At 53.9% G+C, this 22,159-nt stretch overlaps 1 protein-coding gene across 6 annotated transcripts in view; it reads right to left on the bottom strand.

Moving 5' to 3' along the window:
• The window catches only part of frem1a (Fras1 related extracellular matrix 1a), a 765,391-nt gene that overhangs the window by 40,376 nt on the left and 702,856 nt on the right, over positions 1-22,159 (bottom strand). For all 6 annotated transcript variants that reach the window (XM_072517132.1, XM_072517134.1, XM_072517130.1 and 3 more), the window contains 3 exons: positions 13,414-13,486; positions 12,410-12,559; positions 12,060-12,307 (listed from right to left, as the gene is read on the bottom strand). In XM_072517132.1, the coding sequence (XP_072373233.1) occupies positions 12,060-12,307; positions 12,410-12,559; positions 13,414-13,486 (471 nt within the window). The remainder of the gene's footprint in view (positions 1-12,059; positions 12,308-12,409; positions 12,560-13,413; positions 13,487-22,159) is intronic.

Genomic DNA, 22,159 nt, shown 5'->3' with positions numbered 1-22,159 from the left:
CCTTTAACAGCCTTCTCACTTTGTCCTGCCACATTCCTGTGCCGTACATTTATTTGTTCTTTGTTCTTTGTTCATTCAAAGATTTGTGTTTATGTATCCATAGAATCCCCATAGTGCAGAAGGAATCCATTCAGCCCATCGAGTCTGCACCGACCCTCTGAAAAGCATCCTACCTCGGCCTAATCCCCCACCCTATCCCTGTAACCCCACCTAGCCTATACAATTTTGGACTGTGGGAGGAAACCAGAGCACCCGGATGAAACCCATGCACATATGTGCAGAACGTGCAATATCCACACAGACAATCACCCAAGGTTTGAATTGAACCTGGGTTCCTGGCGCTGTGAGGCATCAGTGCTAACCACTGTGCCACTGTGTCGCCCTACCAGGTCTCTCTGTTCCTACACCCTCGTTAAAATAGGACCATTTATTTCATATTGCCTTTACTCATTCATTCTACCAAAATGTATCATGTCCTCTGCACTGATGAACTGCAGGAACTCACCAAGGCTCCTTCGGCAGCACCTTCCAAACCCACAAACACTACCATCTAGAAGGACACGAGCAACAGACACATGGGAATACCACCACTCCAAGTCACTCACCATTCTAACTTGGAAATATCTCACCATTCCTTCATTGGCGCTAGTCTAAGATCCGGAACGCCCTTCCCAGTCTGGATGTACCTGCACCACATAGTTGAAGGAGGTACCTCACCACCACCTTGTTAAGGGCAATTAGGGATGGGCAATGAAAGCTGACCTACCCAGTGAACCCCACGTCCTTTGAATGAATGAAAATAAACCTCTGCCAACAAAGCAGAGTGTCACTGATAGCGCCCTGTGACCTTTCCCATTACTCAGACAGAGCCCAATTCTTGAAGCCGGAGATTACAGGGGCACAGAATTGTATTTAACATGTGAGCAGCTATTCTAGGCAGGAACTATCGGGAAAGTACTTGCCACACAAAGGATTGTTACCCTTATCTCATGCATAGGCATGGCTTTTTACATCATCAATTCCCCACTGTTGGCTGATGACTGCCTTTCTGAACAGTAAAATTTCGAAGAAGCACATTGGCAGTTACAAATTTACAAAAATGAATTTCTGCCTGCACAAATAAACTGGACTGACACTGAATTTTTATTGATTGTGATTGCCATATAATTACCATTGTACTGTGGAGCAGATGGCGCAGAAAACATTAAATGGGAGATTATGTGAATGGAGTTTAATTTTTTAACGTTAATACTTTATGAAGGATGGGGGATGTGTTCAGCCAGGAAGTACTTGACATCTGTCAAGCTGTGACTCAATTTGTAACATTATTTTAACCTCAGCGCCATAAAGATCGCAATCCAAGGCTTGAGCACAAAAATCAAGGCTGATACTCCAGTGCATTACTGAGAGCATACTGCACTGTCAGAGGTGCTGCACTGTCAGAGGTGCTGCACTGCCAGAGGTGCTGCACTGCCAGAGGTGCTGCACTGTCAGAGGTGCTGCACTGCCAGAGGTGCTGCACTGCCAGAGGTGCTGCACTGCCAGAGGTGCTGCACTGTCAGTGGTACTGCACTGTCAGAGGAGCTGTACTGTCAGAGGTGCTGCACTGTCAGAGGTGCTGCACTGTCAGAGGTGCTGCACTGTCAGTGGTACTGCACTGTCAGAGGTGCTGCACTGTCAGAGGTGCTGCACTGTCAGTGGTACTGCACTGTCAGTGGTACTGCACTGTCAGTGGTACTGCACTGTCAGAGGTGCTGCACTGTCAGAGGTGCTGCACTGTCAGTCGTACTGCCCTGTCAGAGGTGCTGCACTGTCAGAGGTGCTGCACTGTCAGTGGTACTGTACTGTCAGTGGTACTGCACTGTCAGTGGTACTGCACTGTCAGTGGTACTGCACTGTCAGTGGTACTGCACTGTCAGTGGTACTGCACTGTCAGATGTGCTGCACTGTCAGATGTGCTGCACTGTCAGAGGTGCTGCACTGTCAGAGGTGCTGCACTGTCAGAGGTGCTGCACTGTCAGAGGTGCTGCACTGTCAGAGGTGCTGCACTGTCAGTGGTACTGCACTGTCAGTGGTACTGCACTGTCAGAGGTGCTGCACTGTCAGAGGTGCTGCACTGTCAGAGGTGCTGCACTGTCAGAGGTGCTGCACTGTCAGAGGTGCTGCACTGTCAGAGGTGCTGCACTGTCAGAGGTGCTGCACTGTCAGAGGTGCTGCACTGTCAGAGGTGCTGCACTGTCAGAGGTGCTGCACTGTCAGAGGTGCTGCACTGTCAGTTGTGCTGCACTGTCAGTTGTGCTGCACTGTCAGAGGTGCTGCACTGTCAGAGGTGCTGCACTGTCAGAGGTGCTGCACTGTCAGAGGTGCTGCACTGTCAGAGGTGCTGCACTGTCAGAGGTGCTGCACTGTCAGAGGTGCTGCACTGTCAGAGGTGCTCCACTGTCAGAGGTGCTCCACTGTCAGAGGTGCTGCACTGTCAGAGGTGCTCCACTGTCAGAGGTGCTGCACTGTCAGAGGTTGTGTCAAATCAAAGCCCCATCTGTCTGCTTTGGAGGATGTGAAAGATCACATGGAACTATTTCGAAGTAGGGGCATCATTATTGGTGTCTTTGTCAATCAATATCATGAAAACAGGTTATCTGGGACGAAGTTCTCCGGTATCGGCGCGATGTCCGCCGACTGGCGCCCAAAATGGCGCAAATGGCGCAAATGGAATGCTCCGCATCTTTGGGGGCCGAGCCCCAACCTTGAGGGGCTAGGCCGGTGCCGGACGAATTTCCGCCCCGCCAGCTTGTGGAAAAGGCCTTTGGTGCTCCGCCAGCTGGCGCGGAAATGACATCTCCGGGCGGCGCATGCGCGGGAGCGTCAGCGGCCGCTGACGGCATTCCCACGCATGCGCAGTGGAGAGAGTCTCTTCCGCCTCCCCCATGGTGGAGACCATGGTGAAGGCGGAAGGGAAAGAGTACCCCCACGGCACAGGTCCGCCCTCGGATCGGTGGGCCCCGATCGCGGGCCAGGCTACCGTGGGGGCACCCCCCAGGGCCAGATCGCCCCCCGCCCACCCCAGGGCCCCGGAGCTTGCCCGCGCCGCCTTGTCCCGCCGGTAAGGTAGGTGGTTTAATTTACGCCGGCGGGACAGGCAATTTAGCGGCGGGACTTCGGCCCATCCGAAGACCCGCCGCTAAAGGCGCGATTCACGCCCCCGCTGAATATCCGGTGGTGGAGAATTCGGCAACCGGCGTGGGCAGGATTCACGCCAGCCCCCGGCGATTCTCCGACCCGGCGGGGGGTCGGAGAATCTCGCCCCTGGTTTTTATCACAATGCTGATGATAGGAGGTTTCTGTTTGAAATGTTTCTGCAGCAGAGGTGCTGCATTGTCAGAGGTGCTGCACTGCCATAGGTGCTGCACTGCCATAGGTGCTGCACTGTCAGAGGTACTGCCCTGTCAGTGATGCTGCACTGTCAGAGGTGCTGAACTGTCAGTGATGCTGCACTGTCAGAAGTGCTGCACTGTCAGAAGTGCTGCACTGTCAGAGGTGCTGCACTGTCAGAGGTGCTGCACTGTCAGAGGTGCTGCACTGTCAGAGGTGCTGCACTGTCAGAGGTGCTGCACTGTCAGAGGAGCTGCACTGTCAGAAGTGCTGCACTGTCAGAAGTGCAGCACTGTCAGAAGTGCAGCACTGTCAGAAGTGCAGCACTGTCAGAAGTGCAGCACTGTCAGAAGTGCAGCACTGTCAGAAGTGCAGCACTGTCAGAAGTGCAGCACTGTCAGAAGTGCAGCACTGTCAGTCGTACAGCCCTGTCAGAGGTGCTGCACTGTCAGAAGTCCTGCACTGTCAGTGGTACTGCACTGTCAGTGGTGCTGCACTGTCAGTGGTGCTGCACTGTCAGAGGTGCTGCACTGTCAGAGGTGCTGCACTGTCACAGGTGCTGCACTGTCAGAGGTGCTGCACTATCAGAGGTGCTGCCCTGTCAGAGGTGCTGCACTGTCAGAGGTGCTGCACTGTCAGAGGTACTGCACTGTCAGAGGCGCTGCACTGTCAGAGGTGCTGCCCTGTCAGAGGTGCTGCACTGTCAGAGGTGCTGCACTGTCAATGGTACTGCACTGTCAGAGGCGCTGCACTGTCAGAGGTGCTGTACTGTCAGAGGTGCTGCCCTGTCAGAGGTGCTGCCCTGTCAGAGGTGCTGCACTGTCAGAGGTGCTGTACTGTCAGAGGTGCTGCCCTGTCAGAGGTGCTGCACTGTCAGAGGTGCTGCACTGTCAGAGGTACTGCACTGTCAGAGGCGCTGCACTGTCAGAGGTGCTGCACTGTCAGAGGTGCTGCACTGTCAATGATACTGCACTGTCAGAGGTGCTGTACTGTCAGAGGTGCTGCACTGTCAGAGGTGCTGGACTGTCAGAGGTGCTGGACTGTCAGAGGTGCTGGACTGTCAGAGGTACTGCACTGTCAGTGGTGCTGCACTGTCAGAGGTGCTGCACTGTCAGAGGTGCTGCACTGTCAGAGGTGCTGCACTGTCAGAGGTGCTGCACTGTCAGAGGTACTGCACTGTCAGAGGCGCTGCACTGTCAGAGGTGCTGCACTTTCAGAGGTGCTGCACTGTCAGAGGTGCTGCATGTCAGAGGTGCTGCACTGTCAGAGGTGCTGCACTTTCAGAGGTGCTGCACTGTCAGAGGTGCTGCATGTCAGAGGTGCTGCACTGTCAGAGGTGCTGCACTGTCAGAAGTGCTGCACTGTCAGAGGTGCTGCACTGTCAGAAGCGCTGCTCTGTCAGCCGTACTGCCCTGTCAGAGGTGCTGCACTGTCAGAAGTGCTGCACTGTCAGTGGTGCTGCACTGTCAGTGGTGCTGCACTGTCAGAGGTGCTGCACTGTCAGAGGTGCTGCACTGTCAGAGGTGCTGCACTGTCAGAGGTGCTGCACTGTCAGAGGTGCTGCACTGTCAGAGGTGCTGCACTGTCAGAGGTGCTGCACTGTCAGAGGTGCTGCACTGTCAGATGTGCTGCACTGTCAGTGGTACTGCACTGTCAGAGGTGCTGCACTGTCAGAGGTGCTGCACTGTCAGAGGTGCTGCACTGTCAGAGGTGCTGCACTGTCAGAGGTGCTGCACTGTCAGAGGTTCTGCACTGTCAGAGGTGCTGCACAGTCAGTGGTACTGCACAGTCAGAGGTGCTGCACTGTCAGAGGTGCTGCACTGTCAGTGGTACTGCACTGTCAGATATGCTGCACTGTCAGAGGTGCTGCACTGTCAGAGGTGCTGCACTGTCAGTGGTACTGCACTGTCAGTGGTACTGCACTGTCAGTGGTACTGCACTGTCAGAGGTGCTGCACTGTCAGAGGTGCTGCACTGTCAGAGGTGCTGCACTGTCAGTCGTACTGCCCTGTCAGAGGTGCTGCACTGTCAGAGGTGCTGCACTGTCAGTGGTACTGTACTGTCAGTGGTACTGCACTGTCAGTGGTACTGCACTGTCAGTGGTACTGCACTGTCAGTGGTACTGCACTGTCAGTGGTACTGCACTGTCAGATGTGCTGCACTGTCAGAGGTGCTGCACTGTCAGAGGTGCTGCACTGTCAGAGGTGCTGCACTGTCAGAGGTGCTGCACTGTCAGAGGTGCTGCACTGTCAGAGGTGCTGCACTGTCAGTGGTACTGCACTGTCAGTGGTACTGCACTGTCAGAGGTGCTGCACTGTCAGAGGTGCTGCACTGTCAGAGGTGCTGCACTGTCAGAGGTGCTGCACTGTCAGAGGTGCTGCACTGTCAGAGGTGCTGCACTGTCAGAGGTGCTGCACTGTCAGAGGTGCTGCACTGTCAGAGGTGCTGCACTGTCAGAGGTGCTGCACTGTCAGAGGTGCTGCACTGTCAGAGGTGCTGCACTGTCAGTTGTGCTGCACTGTCAGTTGTGCTGCACTGTCAGAGGTGCTGCACTGTCAGAGGTGCTGCACTGTCAGAGGTGCTGCACTGTCAGAGGTGCTGCACTGTCAGAGGTGCTGCACTGTCAGAGGTGCTGCACTGTCAGAGGTGCTGCACTGTCAGAGGTGCTCCACTGTCAGAGGTGCTCCACTGTCAGAGGTGCTGCACTGTCAGAGGTGCTCCACTGTCAGAGGTGCTGCACTGTCAGAGGTTGTGTCAAATCAAAGCCCCATCTGTCTGCTTTGGAGGATGTGAAAGATCACATGGAACTATTTCGAAGTAGGGGCATCATTATTGGTGTCTTTGTCAATCAATATCATGAAAACAGGTTATCTGGGACGAAGTTCTCCGGTATCGGCGCGATGTCCGCCGACTGGCGCCCAAAATGGCGCAAATGGCGCAAATGGAATGCTCCGCATCTTTGGGGGCCGAGCCCCAACCTTGAGGGGCTAGGCCGGTGCCGGACGAATTTCCGCCCCGCCAGCTTGTGGAAAAGGCCTTTGGTGCTCCGCCAGCTGGCGCGGAAATGACATCTCCGGGCGGCGCATGCGCGGGAGCGTCAGCGGCCGCTGACGGCATTCCCACGCATGCGCAGTGGAGAGAGTCTCTTCCGCCTCCCCCATGGTGGAGACCATGGTGAAGGCGGAAGGGAAAGAGTACCCCCACGGCACAGGTCCGCCCTCGGATCGGTGGGCCCCGATCGCGGGCCAGGCTACCGTGGGGGCACCCCCCAGGGCCAGATCGCCCCCCGCCCACCCCAGGGCCCCGGAGCTTGCCCGCGCCGCCTTGTCCCGCCGGTAAGGTAGGTGGTTTAATTTACGCCGGCGGGACAGGCAATTTAGCGGCGGGACTTCGGCCCATCCGAAGACCCGCCGCTAAAGGCGCGATTCACGCCCCCGCTGAATATCCGGTGGTGGAGAATTCGGCAACCGGCGTGGGCAGGATTCACGCCAGCCCCCGGCGATTCTCCGACCCGGCGGGGGGTCGGAGAATCTCGCCCCTGGTTTTTATCACAATGCTGATGATAGGAGGTTTCTGTTTGAAATGTTTCTGCAGCAGAGGTGCTGCATTGTCAGAGGTGCTGCACTGCCATAGGTGCTGCACTGCCATAGGTGCTGCACTGTCAGAGGTACTGCCCTGTCAGTGATGCTGCACTGTCAGAGGTGCTGAACTGTCAGTGATGCTGCACTGTCAGAAGTGCTGCACTGTCAGAAGTGCTGCACTGTCAGAGGTGCTGCACTGTCAGAGGTGCTGCACTGTCAGAGGTGCTGCACTGTCAGAGGTGCTGCACTGTCAGAGGTGCTGCACTGTCAGAGGTGCTGCACTGTCAGAGGAGCTGCACTGTCAGAAGTGCTGCACTGTCAGAAGTGCAGCACTGTCAGAAGTGCAGCACTGTCAGAAGTGCAGCACTGTCAGAAGTGCAGCACTGTCAGAAGTGCAGCACTGTCAGAAGTGCAGCACTGTCAGAAGTGCAGCACTGTCAGAAGTGCAGCACTGTCAGTCGTACAGCCCTGTCAGAGGTGCTGCACTGTCAGAAGTCCTGCACTGTCAGTGGTACTGCACTGTCAGTGGTGCTGCACTGTCAGTGGTGCTGCACTGTCAGAGGTGCTGCACTGTCAGAGGTGCTGCACTGTCACAGGTGCTGCACTGTCAGAGGTGCTGCACTATCAGAGGTGCTGCCCTGTCAGAGGTGCTGCACTGTCAGAGGTGCTGCACTGTCAGAGGTACTGCACTGTCAGAGGCGCTGCACTGTCAGAGGTGCTGCCCTGTCAGAGGTGCTGCACTGTCAGAGGTGCTGCACTGTCAATGGTACTGCACTGTCAGAGGCGCTGCACTGTCAGAGGTGCTGTACTGTCAGAGGTGCTGCCCTGTCAGAGGTGCTGCCCTGTCAGAGGTGCTGCACTGTCAGAGGTGCTGTACTGTCAGAGGTGCTGCCCTGTCAGAGGTGCTGCACTGTCAGAGGTGCTGCACTGTCAGAGGTACTGCACTGTCAGAGGCGCTGCACTGTCAGAGGTGCTGCACTGTCAGAGGTGCTGCACTGTCAATGATACTGCACTGTCAGAGGTGCTGTACTGTCAGAGGTGCTGCACTGTCAGAGGTGCTGGACTGTCAGAGGTGCTGGACTGTCAGAGGTGCTGGACTGTCAGAGGTACTGCACTGTCAGTGGTGCTGCACTGTCAGAGGTGCTGCACTGTCAGAGGTGCTGCACTGTCAGAGGTGCTGCACTGTCAGAGGTACTGCACTGTCAGAGGCGCTGCACTGTCAGAGGTGCTGCACTGTCAGAGGTGCTGCACTGTCAGTGATACTGCACTGTCAGAAGTGCTGCACTGTCAGAGGTGCTGCACTTTCAGAGGTGCTGCACTGTCAGAGGTGCTGCATGTCAGAGGTGCTGCACTGTCAGAGGTGCTGCACTTTCAGAGGTGCTGCACTGTCAGAGGTGCTGCATGTCAGAGGTGCTGCACCGTCAGAGGTGCTGCACTGTCAGAAGTGCTGCACTGTCAGAGGTGCTGCACTGTCAGAAGCGCTGCTCTGTCAGCCGTACTGCCCTGTCAGAGGTGCTGCACTGTCAGAAGTGCTGGACTGTCAGTGGTACTGCACTGTCAGTGGTACTGCACAGTCAGAGGTGCGGCACTGTCAGAGGTACTGCACTGTCAGAGGTGCTGCACTGTCAGAGGTGCTGCACTGTCAGAAGTGCTGCACTGTCAGTAGTGCTGCACTGTCAGAGGAGCTGCATTGTCAGAGGTGCTGCACTGTCAGAGGTGCTGCACTGTCAGTGGTACTGCACTGTCAGTTGTGCTGCACTGTCAGAGGTGCTGCACTGTCAGAGGTGCTGCACTGTCAGAGGTGCTGCACTGTCAGAGGTGCTGCACTGTCAGAGGTGCTGCACTGTCAGAGGTGCTGCACTGTCAGAGGTGCTGCACTGTCAGAGGTGCTGCACTGTCAGAGGTGCTGCACTGTCAGAGGTGCTGCACTTTCAGAGGTGCTGCACTGTCAGAGGTGCTGCACGGTCAGAGGTTGTGTCAAATCAAAGCCCCATCTGTCTGCTTTGGAGGATGCGAAAGATCACATGGAACTATTTCGAAGTAGGGGCATCATTATTGGTGTCTTTGTCAATCAATATCATGAAAAAAGGTTATCTGGGACGAAGTTCTCCGGTATCGGCGCGATGTCCGCCGACTGGCGCCCAAAATGGCGCAAATGGCGCAAATGGAATGCTCCGCATCTTTGGGGGCCGAGCCCCAACCTTGAGGGGCTAGGCCGGTGCCGGACGAATTTCTACCCCGGCAGCTTGTGGAAAAGGCCTTTGGTGCTCCGCCAGCTGGCGCGGAAATGACATCTCCGGGCGGCGCATGCGCGGGAGCGTCAGCGGCCGCTGACGGCATTCCCACGCTAGCGCAGTGGAGAGAGTCTCTTCCGCCTCCGCCATGGTGGAGACCATGGTGAAGGCGGAAGGGAAAGAGTACCCCCACGGTACAGGCCCGCCCTCGGATCAGTGGGCCCCGATCGCGGGCCAGGCTACCGTGGGGGCACCCCCCAGGCCAAATCGCCCCCCGCCCACCCCAGGGCCCCGGAGCTCGCCCGCGCCGCCTTGTCCCGCCGGTAAGGTAGGTGGTTTAATTTACGCCGGCGGGACAGGCATTTTAGCGGCGGGACTTCGGCCCATCCGAAGACCCGCCGCTAAAGGCGCGATTCACCCCCGCTGAATATCCGGTGGTGGAGAATTCGGCAACCGGCGTGGGCGGGATTCACGCCAGCCCCCGGCGATTCTCCGACCCGGCGGGAAGTCGGAGAATCTCGCCCCTGGTTTTTATCACAATGCTGATGATAGGAGGTTTCTGTTTGAAATGTTTCTGCAGCAGAGGTGCTGCATTGTCAGAGGTGCTGCACTGTCAGAGGTACTGCCCTGTCAGTGATACTGCACTGTCAGAGGTACTGCCCTGTCAGTGATGCTGCACTGTCAGAGGTGCTGCACTGTCAGTGATACTGCACTGTCAGAAGTGCTGCACTGTCAGAGGTGCTGCACTGTCAGAGGTGCTGCACTGTCAGAGGTGCTGCACTGTCAGAAGTGCTGTACTGTCAGAAGTGCTGTACTGTCAGAGGTACTGCACTGTCAGTGATACTGCACTGTCAGAAGTGCTGCGCTGTCAGAGGTGCTGCACTGTCAGAAGTGCTGCACTGTCAATGGTACTGCACTGTCAGAGGTGCTGCACTGTCAGAGGTGCTGCACTGTCAGAGGCGCTGCACTGTCAGAGGCGCTGCACTGTCAGAAGTGCTGCACTGTCAATGGTACTGCACTGTCAGAGGTGCTGCACTGTCAATGGTACTGCACTGTCAGAGGTGCTGCACTGTCAGAGGTGCTGCACTGTCAGAGGTGCTGCACTGTCAGAGGTGCTGCACTGTCAGAGGTGCTGCGCTGTCAGAGGTGCTGCACTGTCAATGGTACTGCACTGTCAGAGGTGCTGCACTGTCAGAAGTGCTGCACTGTCAGAAGTGCTGCATTGTCAGAGGTGCTGCACTGTCAGAGGTGCTGCACTGTCAGAGGTGCTGCACTGTCAGAGGTGCTGCACTGTCAGAGGTGCTGCACTGTCAGAGGTGCTGCACTGTCAGAGGCGCTGCACTGTCAGAGGCGCTGCACTGTCAGAAGTGCTGCACTGTCAGAAGTGCTGCACTGTCAGAAGTGCAGCACTGTCAGTCGTACTGCCCTGTCAGAGGTGCTGCACTGTCAGAAGTGCTGCACTGTCAGAGGTGCTGCACTGTCAGTGGTACTGCACTGTCAGTGGTACTGCACTGTCAGTGGTACTGCACTGTCAGTGGTACTGCACTGTCAGAGGTGCTGGACTGTCAGAGGTGCTGGACTGTCAGGGGTGCTGGACTGTCAGGGGTGCTGCACTGTCAGAGGTGCTGCACTGTCAGAGGTGCTGCACTGTCAGAGGTGCTGCACTGTCAGAAGTGCTGCACTGTCAGTGGTACTGCACTGTCAGAGGCGCTGCACTGTCAGAGGTGCTGCACTGTCAATGGTACTGCATTGTCAGAGGTGCTGTACTGTCAGAGGTGCTGCATTGTCAGAGGTGCTGGACTGTCAGTGGTACTGCACTGTCAGTGGTACTGCACTGTCAGTAGTGCTGCACTGTCAGAGGAGCTGCACTGTCAGAGGTGCTGCACTGTCACAGGTGCTGCACTGTCAGAGGTGCTGCACTGTCAGAGGTGCTGCACTGTCAGAGGTGCTGCACTGTCAGAAATGCTGCACTATCAGAGGTGCTGCATTGTCAGAAAATATTACATCATAGATTATCATAGAATTTACAGTGCAAAAGGATGCCATTTGGCCCATCGAGTCTGCACCAGCTCTTGCAAAGAGCACCCTACCCAAGGTCAACACCTGCACCCTATTCCCATAACCCAGTAACCCCACCCAACACTGAGGGCAATTTTGGACACTAAGGGCAATTTATCATGGCCAATCCACCTAACCTGCACATCTTTGGACTGTGGGAGGAAACTGGAGCACCCGGAGGAAACCCACGCACACACGGGGAGGATGTGCAAACTCCGCACAGATAGTGACCCAAGCCGGAATCGAACCTGGGACCCTGGAGCTGTGAAGCAATTGTGCTATCCACAATGCTACCGTGCTGCCCATAATTGGCTGTCCGGCCCTGTGATCATGCATAAATTTACAGCTTTGTTGGGGACATCATAACCCAATCTTATTTTACTTTCAGGCAAAATTCTTGTGTGAATTTCCCAAGAGGTGGAACAATAATGTGTGTCAATTTTTCCAGGGTTTCCAATGCCAGTTATAGAACTCCATTGTCAGCCCAATTAGAATCAGTGAACACACCACAGTCTAGCAATTGAACAGAGGTCCTTCCTGGGCTGTCCTGAACCCTAATGAGAATTTCTCCTCTATTCTAGAAGGAGCATAATCACTCCTGAAAATAAATCTGAAAAATGTATCCCGACTATTTTAATACACAGGGGGACACTGGCGGAATTCTCTGGTTGTCGTGATTCACTTTTCCCGCCGGCACACCCCACCTAGAATCCCGCTGCCAGCGAACGGCACACAGCCGGGAAACACGTGGCTGGGGGGGGGGGGGGGGGGGGGGGGGCGGAGAATCCAGACCACTATAATTAATCACTGCCTACCATTTTTCTATTTCCAGTCACCCTTAGTTTTTTCTTGGGAAGAGGTTTCAGACGGAACTCCTGCAGCACATCCACTTGGGGTTGTTTCACCTTTTCATGCAAGTTAGTGACTGGCATTTCTCCCAGCTGGCGAGGGCCACTTTTGAGATTTGGGAGGGCAGTGGAATCTGAAGTCAATTTCACTCTTAGAACTTTGACCGGTGCATTCTCTTCAGTCCTCTCATTGGAGACTTTAAGACTGCAGCGATCTGTGATACAAGAGAAAGTGTAGAAATATAATAAATGTTGGTAATATACTTGGAGAAGTAGACTTCATGCCACGTGATAAGGATTTCTAATTTGTGCTTTACCTCCTCTTGCATCAATGATTTTAATCAATGTTTTTGTCTTCGCACCAAGGACCGCATTCACTGGCGATGCAAGTAATACCTCAAACATTTCCTCATTTTCTTCCAAGCCATCATTATTAATTATTATATTCCAATTCTTTACTGATACACCTGCAAAAAAAATGAAAAATAGGAGCAGAATAACATCAGTGTTGCAACTATTTTGTTCTGAAATAAGCTCTGAAATAAGATGCTGCTAATGAGCACTTTAAAATCTAAATTGTAAGATTTCTTTTTATCGTACTGGATGGTGTTGAAGAGGAGGGCCAATTTTTCAAATACATGTTGCAGAGGCAGAATCTCATCTGCTGAAAGCATGTATCAACAGATCTGACTATGAGAAAGGTTGGGCAGGGATTTCAATGCATGGAAAATATAGGATGCATGCCTGTGATTTACCAATACACACTTCTGGTGAATGAACTTCAACACGAGAGCACACAATCATAAAACTGCCCCATCTTGTACAAACAAAGCCGAGCTATTCATGCCAGCAATGCTGTATCAGTATAATTTCCTTGCCAGAAAGACTATACTAATTGGTTGCAAAATCAACTCCAGATCCTTGCAGCATCTCTTCATGGCATCTTTTATTACTCCAAACTACACCTTCACATACTTCTTTGTTTGCCTCAACTGAGATCAATTAATTCTGCTCCCAATACAACATCTAGTGGTGCATTTCCCACTGGCATACTACCTTCTCCTTAATTAGCCACCAGTTTGCACAAATCCCAAAGGACAATGCTTTCTCCCATTTAATACACACGTGCTACAAGCTATATCCTTCTGAACAGCTGTACACCATCTGGTGTCTTCCAGTGATTGGAAAGTGCTGTAGCAATGATATCAAACAGAAGGTTCTAGCAATTACTCCTGATCAGGGACAAATTACTATGGTATTTAATGTGTGTATCCTTGAGCACAATCAATTCCATTCTTTATCTTTAATAATTATTGCCCACCTGGATCAAACTGGATAAGGTTGGCTGAACTGTGTGTAAAATCCCTTCCAACAGAAGCTGAAATGCTATTGACCTAAACAAAAATGAAGATAGACAGAATAAGAAACAAAAGGAAAATGTGCCAACCAATATAGAACTTTAATAAGCAGCGATTCCATATAGAATAATAATAATCTTTGTTGTCACAAGTAGGCTTACATTAACACTGCAATGAAGTTACTGTGAAAATCCCCTACTCGCCATACTCCGACGCCTGTTCGGGTCCAATTCACCTAACACGCATGTCTTTCGTGACTTGTGGGAGGAAACCGGAGCGCCCAGAGGAAATCCACGCAGACTCGGGGAGACCGTGCAGATTCCGCACAGACAGTAACCAAACCAGGAATTGAACCTGGGTCGCCGGTGCTGTGAAGCCACAGTGCCAACCACTGTGCTACCGTGCCGCCTAATGGAGGTCAGCATGATCAGATCAGCAAAGTGATGGGAATCAGGAAGCAGTTTTATGTTGGAAAATCAATCTGAAGAGTAACAACGATCATGAAGGTGAATATATATAGGTCCTGGAAACCTGGAGATTTAGCTTTTGACTGAACATTCCAGACAGGTCACAGTGTTTCAGTTAAATATTACGTCAGATCGGACTTCCGGTTGCGGCTATGCTGAGCTAAGTCGCACGTTCGGCAGCACCCGCCAGAAATTGACTTTTGAACTCTTTTGAGGGGCCCCAGTGGCATTTGTTCGACGGTTCCCAGTGTGGGAAGGTGACAGTACGATTTCCCCGGCACTGTATGGATTGAAGCAGGAGTGGAGCGGTGAAAAAAGTAATACTGGTGCAGCGAAAAGTGCGAAGAAGGAAAGCCAAGATGGCAGCGGGTGGAGACCAGGCAGCGTGGGCGCAAGAGCAGCAGGAGTTTCTCAAACGCTGCTTCACGGAATTGAAAGCAGAGCTGCTGGAGCTGATGAAGGCTTCGATCGACAAGCTGGTCGAGACCCAGAAGGCCCAAGGGGCGGCGATCCGGGAGGTGCGGCAGAAGGCCTCGGAGAATGAGGATGAGATATTGGGCCTGGCGGTGAAGGTGGAGGCGCTGCATAAGAAATGGCAGGAGAGGTTCGAGACATGGAGAATCGGTCGAGGAGGAAGAATCTGCCGATTCTGGGTCTCCCGGAGGGAGTGGAGGGGTCGGATGCTGGAGCATATGTGGTCACGATGCTGAACCCTTTGATGGGCGCGAGTGCCTTCCCGAGGCCCCTGGAGCTGGATGGGGCCCACCGAGTCCTGGCGAGGAGGCCCGAGTCGAACGAGCCGCCGTGGGCGGTATTGTTGCGGTTCCACCGCTTGGTGGACAGGGAGTGTGTCCTAAGATGGGCAAAAAAGGAGCGGAGCAGCAGGTGGGAGGATGCAGAGGTCCATATATACCAGGACTGGAGCGCGGAGGTGGCCAAGAAGAGGGCCGGGTACAATCGGGCTAAGGCGGTTCTGCATCGGAAGGGGGTGAAATTCGGGATGCTGCAGCCGGCGCGACTGTGGGTCACGTTTAAGGACTGGCACCATTACTTTGAGACGTCGGAAGAGGCATGGACCTTTATTCAGGCCGAAAAGTTGGACACGGACTGAGGGTCGGTTGTGAGGGGAGGTCGCGGGTGGCTACTGTGGTTACTGTGCTTTGGGGGATGTTCTGTTCTGTTCTGTATTGTTTCCTTGGGTGCTGGGTGGGGTAGGATGAATTGGTTCGAAGGGGGGGTTTTGTGAGAGTGTGAGCGTCGGTGGTTGGAAGGACGGGGCCCCGTTGGGGGGAGGGGAGATGGGAGGCCCGAGATGGGGGAGTTGGGATTAGGTCGCAAAAGGGAGATGCGCCAGAGAGGGCGGAGCCGGTCTGATGGAAAACGCGGGCTTTTTCCCACGCTAGGGAAGGAAGGGGGCAGGGCCGGGCGGTGTTGGAGAGGAGCGTCCGCTGATAGACAGGAGGGGGTGGGGGAGACTACCACACTGGGGGGTCGATGGAGTGGCGGGAGTGACCGGGGTCAGCAGGAGTCAGCTGACTTACAGGAGTGCTATGGAGGGAGCAACGCAGCTAGGGGGGGACCTAGCTGGCGGGAAGAGGGGGGAACTGGGTTGCTGCTGCATTGGCCAAAGGTGAGCTGGAGCTCGGAGGAAGAGTCGGGGCGGGGGTCTGCTGTTGGGGTGAATCGAGAGTGCGGGTGGCGCGGGCACGTGGCTGGCCTAGAAAAGGGGATGGCTAATCGGCAGGGGGGGCGGGGGGAAGCCCCTGATCCGGCTGATGACTTGGAATGTGAGAGGCCTGAACGGGCCAGTCACGAGGGCCCGTGTGTTCGCGCACCTGAAGGGACTGAAGGCAGATGTGGTTATGCTCCAAGAGACGCATTTGAGGGTGGCAGATCAGGTTAGGCTGAGAAAGTGGGTGGGTGGGGCAGATTTTCCACTCGGGGTTGGACGCAAAGAATCGAGGGGTGGCGATTTTGGTGGGGAAGCGGGTGTTGTTTGAGGCGCTGAACATCGTGGCAGACAATGGAGGTAGGTATGTGATGGTGAGTGGTAAGCTGCAGGGGGTGCGGGTGGTCTTGGTGAATGTGTATGCCCCGAATTGGGACGATGCCGGATTTATGCGGCACATGTTGGGCCGGATTCCGGACCTGGAGGCAGGGAGCTTGATAATCAGGGGGGGGACTTCAACACGGTACTGGATCCAGCATTGGACTGCTCCAGGTCCAGGACGGGTAAGAGGCCAGCGGCGGCCAAGGTGCTGAGGTGGTTTATGGACCAGATGGGAGGAGTGGAGCCATGGAGGTTTGTCAGGCCGTGGCCAGGGAATTTTCTTTTTTTCCCCGAAGTCCATAAAGCCTACTCCCAGATAGACTTCTTCGTTATGAGCAGGGCACTAATTCCGAGGGTGGAGGGCACGGAGTATTCGGCCATAGCCATCTCAGACCATGCCCCACATTGGGTGGAGCTGGAGCTAGGGGAGGAGAGGGACCAGCGCCCGCTGTGGTGCCTCGATGTGGGCTTGCTGGTGGATGAGGAGGTGAGCGGGCGGATCCCGGGGTGTATTGAAAGCTATCTAGAGGCTCACGATAATGGGGAGCTGGAGGTGGGGGTGGTCTGGGAGGCGCTGAAGGTGGTGATTAGGGGAGAGCTAATCTCCACTAGGGCCCACAAGGAGAGAAGAGAGAGGGAGAGATTGGTGGGGGAGATTTTAAGGGTGGATAAGAGGTAGGCAGAGGTCCCCGAGGAGGGACTACTCAAGGAGCAACGAAGCCTCCAGGCCGAGTTCGACCTGTTGACCACCAAGAAGGCAGAGGTGCAGTGGAGGAAAGCGCAAGGGGCGGTGTATGAGTATGGGGAGAGGGCTAGCTGGATGTTGGCACACCAGCTTCGGAAGCGGGAGGCAGCGAGGGAGTTATGGAATAAAGGTGGGAACACGGTGCGGAGTGCGGTGGGAATAAATGGGGTATTTAGAGACTTTTAGGAGGGGCTGTATAGGTCTGAGCCCCCGACGGAGGAGGGGGGGGGGGGATGCGTCGATTTTTGGATCGACTGAGGTTCCCGAGGGTGGAGGAGGAGCAGGTGGCTGGGCTTGGGGCACCGGTAGGGCTGGAGGAGCTGACTAAGGGGCTGGGGAGTATGCAGGCGGGGAAGGCACCGGAGCCAGATGGGTTCCCAGTGGAATTTTACCGGAAGTACATGGACCTGCTGGGCCCTCTATTTGTGAGGACTTTCAATGAGGTGAGGGAGGAGGGGGCCCTACCCCCGACGATGTCCAGGGCGCTGATCTCGCTGATCTTGAAGCGGGACAAGGACCCATTACAGTGTGGGTCATATAGGCCAATCTCTCTCCTCAACGTGGACGCGAAGCTGTTAGCGAAGGTGTTGGCTACCAGAATTGAGGACTGTTTCCCAGGGGTGATTCACGAGGACCAGGCGGGTTTTGTTAAGGGAAGGTAGCTGAATACCATTGTGCGGAGGCTCCTTAACGTAATCATGATGCCTACAGTGGAGGGGGAGGTGGAGATAGTGGCGGTGATGGACGCGGAGAAGGCCTTCGATAGGGTGGAGTGGGGGTACCTCTTGGAAGTGTTGAGGAATTTTGGGTTCGGGGAGGAGTTCATTAGTTGGGTTAGGCTACTTTACGAAGCCCCGGTGGCGAGTGTGGCCGGAGGACTGGAGAATAGCCAATGTTGTTCCTCTGTTTAAGAAGAGTAGCAAGGATAATCCAGGGAACTACAGGCCGGTGAGCCTTACTTCAGTGGTAGGGAAATTACTGGAGACAATTCTTCGAGACAGGATCTACTCCCATTTGGAAGCAAATGGACGTATTAGTGAGAGGCAGCATGGTTTTGTGAAGGGGAGGTCGTGTCTCACTAACTTGATAGAGTTTTTCGAGGAGGTCATTAAGATGATTGATGCAGGTAGGGCAGTGGATGTTGTCTATATGGACTTCAGTAAGGCCTTTGACAAGGTCCCTCATGGTAGACTAGTACAAAAGGTGAAGTCACACGGGATCAGGGGTGAGCTGGCAAGGTGGATACAGAACTGGCTAGGTCATAGAAGGCAGAGAGTAGCAATGGAAGGATGCTTTTCTAATTGGAGGGCTGTGACCAGTGGTGTTCCACAGGGATCAGTGCTGGGACCTTTGCTCTTTGTAGTATATATAAATGATTTGGAGGAAAATGTAACTGGTCTGATTAGTAAGTTTGCAGACGACACAAAGGTTGGTGGAATTGCGGATAGCGATGAGGACTGTCAGAGGATACAGCAGGATTTAGATTGTTTGGAGACTTGGGCGGAGAGATGGCAGATGGAGTTTAATCCGGACAAATGTGAGGTAATGCATTTTGGAAGGTCTAATGCAGGTAGGGAATATACAGTGAATGGTAGTATTCAATACTCAAGAGTATTGGAAGTCAAAGAGATCTAGGAGTACAGGTCCACAGGTCATTGAAAGGGGCAACACAGGTGGAGAAGGTAGTCAAGAAGGCATACGGCATGCTTGCCTTCATTGGCCGGGGCATTGAGTATAAGAATTGGCAAGTCATGTTGCAGCTGTATAGAACCTTAGTTAGGCCACACTTGGGAGTATAGTGTTCAATTCTGGTCGCCACACTACCAGAAGGATGTGGAGGCTTTAGAGAGGGTGCAGAAGAGATTTACCAGAATGTTGCCTGGTATGGAGGGCATCAGCTATGAGGAGCGGTTGAATAAACTCGGTTTGTTCTCACTGGAACGAAGGAGGTTGAGGGGAGACCTGATAGAGGTCTACAAAATTATGAGGGGCATAGACAGAGTGGATAGTGAGAGGCTTTTCCCCAGGGTAGAGGGGTCAATTACTAGGGGGCATAGGTTTAAGGTGAGAGGGGCAAGGTTTAGAGTAGATGTACGAGGCAAGTTTTTTACGCAGAGGGTAGTGGGTGCCTGGAACTCGCTACCGGAGGAGGTGGTGGAAGCAGGGACGATAGCGACATTTAAGGGGCATCTTGACAAATAAATGAATAGGATGGGAATAGAGGGATACGGACCCAGGAAGTGTAGAAGATTGTAGTTTAGTCGGGCAGCACGGGCTTGGAGGGCCGAAGGGCCTGTTCCTGTGCTGTACATTTCTTTGTTCTTTGTTGAATCGGAGGAGGTCGGAATACTTTCAGCTGTACCGGGGGACGAGGCAGGGGTGCCCCCTATCCCCCTTGCTATTTGCATAGGCAATTAAGCCTTTAGATATGGCTCTAAGGGAGTCCAGGAACTGGAGGGGGCTGGTCCGGAGGGGGGGGGGGGACGGGGGGGACACACACCGGGTTTTGTTGTATCCCGATGACCTGTGACTGTATGTGGCGGACCCAGTGGGGGGGAAGATGCCAGAGGTGATGCGGATCCTCAGGGAGTTTGGGGACTTTTCCGGGTATAACCTCAACGTGGGGAACAGTGAGCTCTTCGTAGTACACCCAGGGGACCAGGGAATGGGGATAGAGTTTTCGGTATCTGGGGATCCAGGTGGCCAGGAGCTGGGGGGCCCTACACAAGCTCAACCTGACGAGGCTGGTGGAGCAGTTGGAGGAGGAGTTTAAAATGTGGGATATGCTGCTACTCTCCTTGGCGGGTAGGGTACAGTCGGTGAAGATGACGGTGCTCCCGAGGTTCCTTTTCATATTCCAGTGCCTCACCATCCTGATCCCCAAGGCCTTTTTTAAGCGGGTCAGTAGGAGCATCATGGGATTCGTGTGGGTGAAAAAGAACTTGAGGGTAAGAAGGGTGTTTCTGGAGCGGAGTAGGGACAGAAGAGGGTTAGCGTTACCTAATTTGTGTGGGTATTACTGGGCTGCCAATGTGGCGATGATACGCAAGTGGGTAATGGAGGGGGAGGGGGCGGCGTGGAAGAGGCTGGAAATGGGCACGAGTCTGGGAGCGCTGGTGACAGCATTTTCTGGACTAGGTACACCACGGGTCCGGTGGTGGCGGCAACTTTGAAAATTGGGGGGCAGTGGAGGCGCCACAGGGGTGAGGTAGAGGCTTCGGTTTGGTCCCCGATCCGGGAGAACCATCGGTTCGTCCCGGGGAGAATGGATGGAGGGTTCCTGAGCTGGCACAGTGCAGGAATTAGAAGGATGGGGGACCTGTTTTTAGATGGGACGTTTGCGAGCCTTGGGGCGCTGGAGGAAAAATTTGGGCTTCCCCCCGGAAATGCCTTCAGGTACATGCAGGTAAGGGCGTTTGTAAGACGGCAGGTGAGGGAGTTCCCGCTGCTTCCAGCACTCAGGATCCAGGATAGGGTGCTCTCGGGGGTGTGGGTTGGAGAGGGCAGGGTCTCGGCGATCTACCAGGAGATGCAGGAGGAGGAGGAGACCTCGGTGGAGGAGCTAAAGGGTAAATGGGAGGAGGAGCTTGGGGAGGGGATAGACGAGGGTGCGTGGGCGGACGCCCTGGGTAGGGTTAATTCTTCCTCCTCTTCCGCCAGGCTTAGCCTGTTACAATTTAAGGTTCTTCACAGAGCGCATATGACAGGGGCGAGGCTGAGCAGGTTCTTTGGGGTGGAAGACAAGTGTGGGAGGTGCTCGGCGAGCCCAGCAAATCATACCCATATGTTCTGGGCGTGCCCGACGCTCAATGGATTTTGGAGGGGTATTGCGAGGACAATGTCTAAGGTGGTGAACACCCAGGTTAAGCCAAGCTGGGGGTTAGCACCATTTGGGGTATCGGACAAGCCGGGAGTGCAGGAGGCGAAAGAGGCCGGTATTCTGGCCTTTGCGTCCCTGGTAGCCCAGCGGAGGATTCAGCTACAGTGGAAGGATGCGAGGCACCCGAGCGTGGAAGCCTGGATCAGCGACATGGCAGGGTTCATTAAATTGGAGAGGGTAAAATTTGCCTTGAGAGGGTCTGTGCAAGGTTTCTTCAGTGGTGGCAACCGTTCCTAGACTTTCTAGCGGGGCTTTAGGAGGTGGTCAGCAGCAGCAACCCAGAGTGGGGGGGCGGGGGTGTACTTTGTGTTTTCTACTGTTTATTATTGCTTAATGGGGGATTTGTATATTGGGGGAATTTGTGATGCAGCTGTAAGATGTTTATTCATGTGTTCTTTGTTTTTCTTTTTTCTGTAAGGGTTGTTGAAAATATGTAAAAATTTGAATAAAAATATGTTCTATGTTCCAAAAATATTTCGTAAAAAAAAAATATTACGGCAGATCATTTAAATTATTTTCTTCTGGTTTCTACACAGCAGCAGCCATATTGAGAGTGGCAGGAGGTCACAGCCGAGCAGCCTTCAGCTCAGTCCTCCTCAATTGGTGGGGTGGGTAGGAGGTGCTGGAAGAGAGTAGAAATTAAAATTTGGGGTGAGGGATGGCCAGTGATTGTTGGAGAGAAGGCATTCGAGATCGGTATTTTGGGTGAAAATTGGGCCTGGGGAGGATGTCGCCGTTCATGGAAGCGAGAAAGCTAAAGGTCAGGACTGTAATTTTATTTTATTTGTTCAGGGGATGTGAGGGTTTCTGGGACCATTTATAGCCCATGGCTAATTGCCCTTGAGAAGGTGGTGGTGAGCTGCCTTCTTGAACCGCTGCAGTCCACTTGGTCCGGGCAAACCCACAGTGCTGTTGGGGAGAAAGTTCCAGGATTCTGACCAAGTAATCGTAAAGGACAGTGATGTATTAGGTGGTGGTTTTCCCTTGTGCTTGGTCATGGAAGGTGCAGTTGAAACAGCCTTGCTGAGCTGCTGCAGTACATCTAGCAGATGGTGCACACTGCTGTCACCGTGTGCCAGTGGTGCAGAGAATGAAGCTCCTTCATTCATGGTGGATGGAGTGTTGAACAAGAAGGCTGCTTTGTTCTGGATGGTGCCCACTTCTTGAGTGATGGAGCTTCACTCTAAGTGGGGTGTACTCCATCACAATGCTGACTTGTGCCTGATACATGGCGCATGGGTCTTGGGGAGTCAAGAGTAGGGAATTTCCAGCCTTCTGGACTGCTTTAGGAGCTCTTATCTGGCTGGTCCAGTTAATTACTGGTCAACGGTAGCACCCAGAATGTTGATGGTGGCCGATTCAAAAATGGTAATGTCATTGAATATCAAAGAGAGATTGTTGTTGGAGATGGTCACTTGTGAGGCGTGAATGCTACTATCTCACTCACCAACCCCAGCCTGAATATTAGCGAGGTCTTGAAGATTGGAGGCACAGACTGCTTATTTATCTGAAGAGTTGCACATGGGACTAAACACTGCACAATTATCAGTCAACACTGCGGATGGAA

This window comes from Scyliorhinus torazame, chromosome 9 (assembly GCF_047496885.1).
Source record: "Scyliorhinus torazame isolate Kashiwa2021f chromosome 9, sScyTor2.1, whole genome shotgun sequence".
Lineage (NCBI taxonomy): Eukaryota > Metazoa > Chordata > Chondrichthyes > Carcharhiniformes > Scyliorhinidae > Scyliorhinus > Scyliorhinus torazame.
Note: the sequence above shows the minus strand (reverse complement) of the source record. Positions and strands in the feature narration are given on the sequence as shown.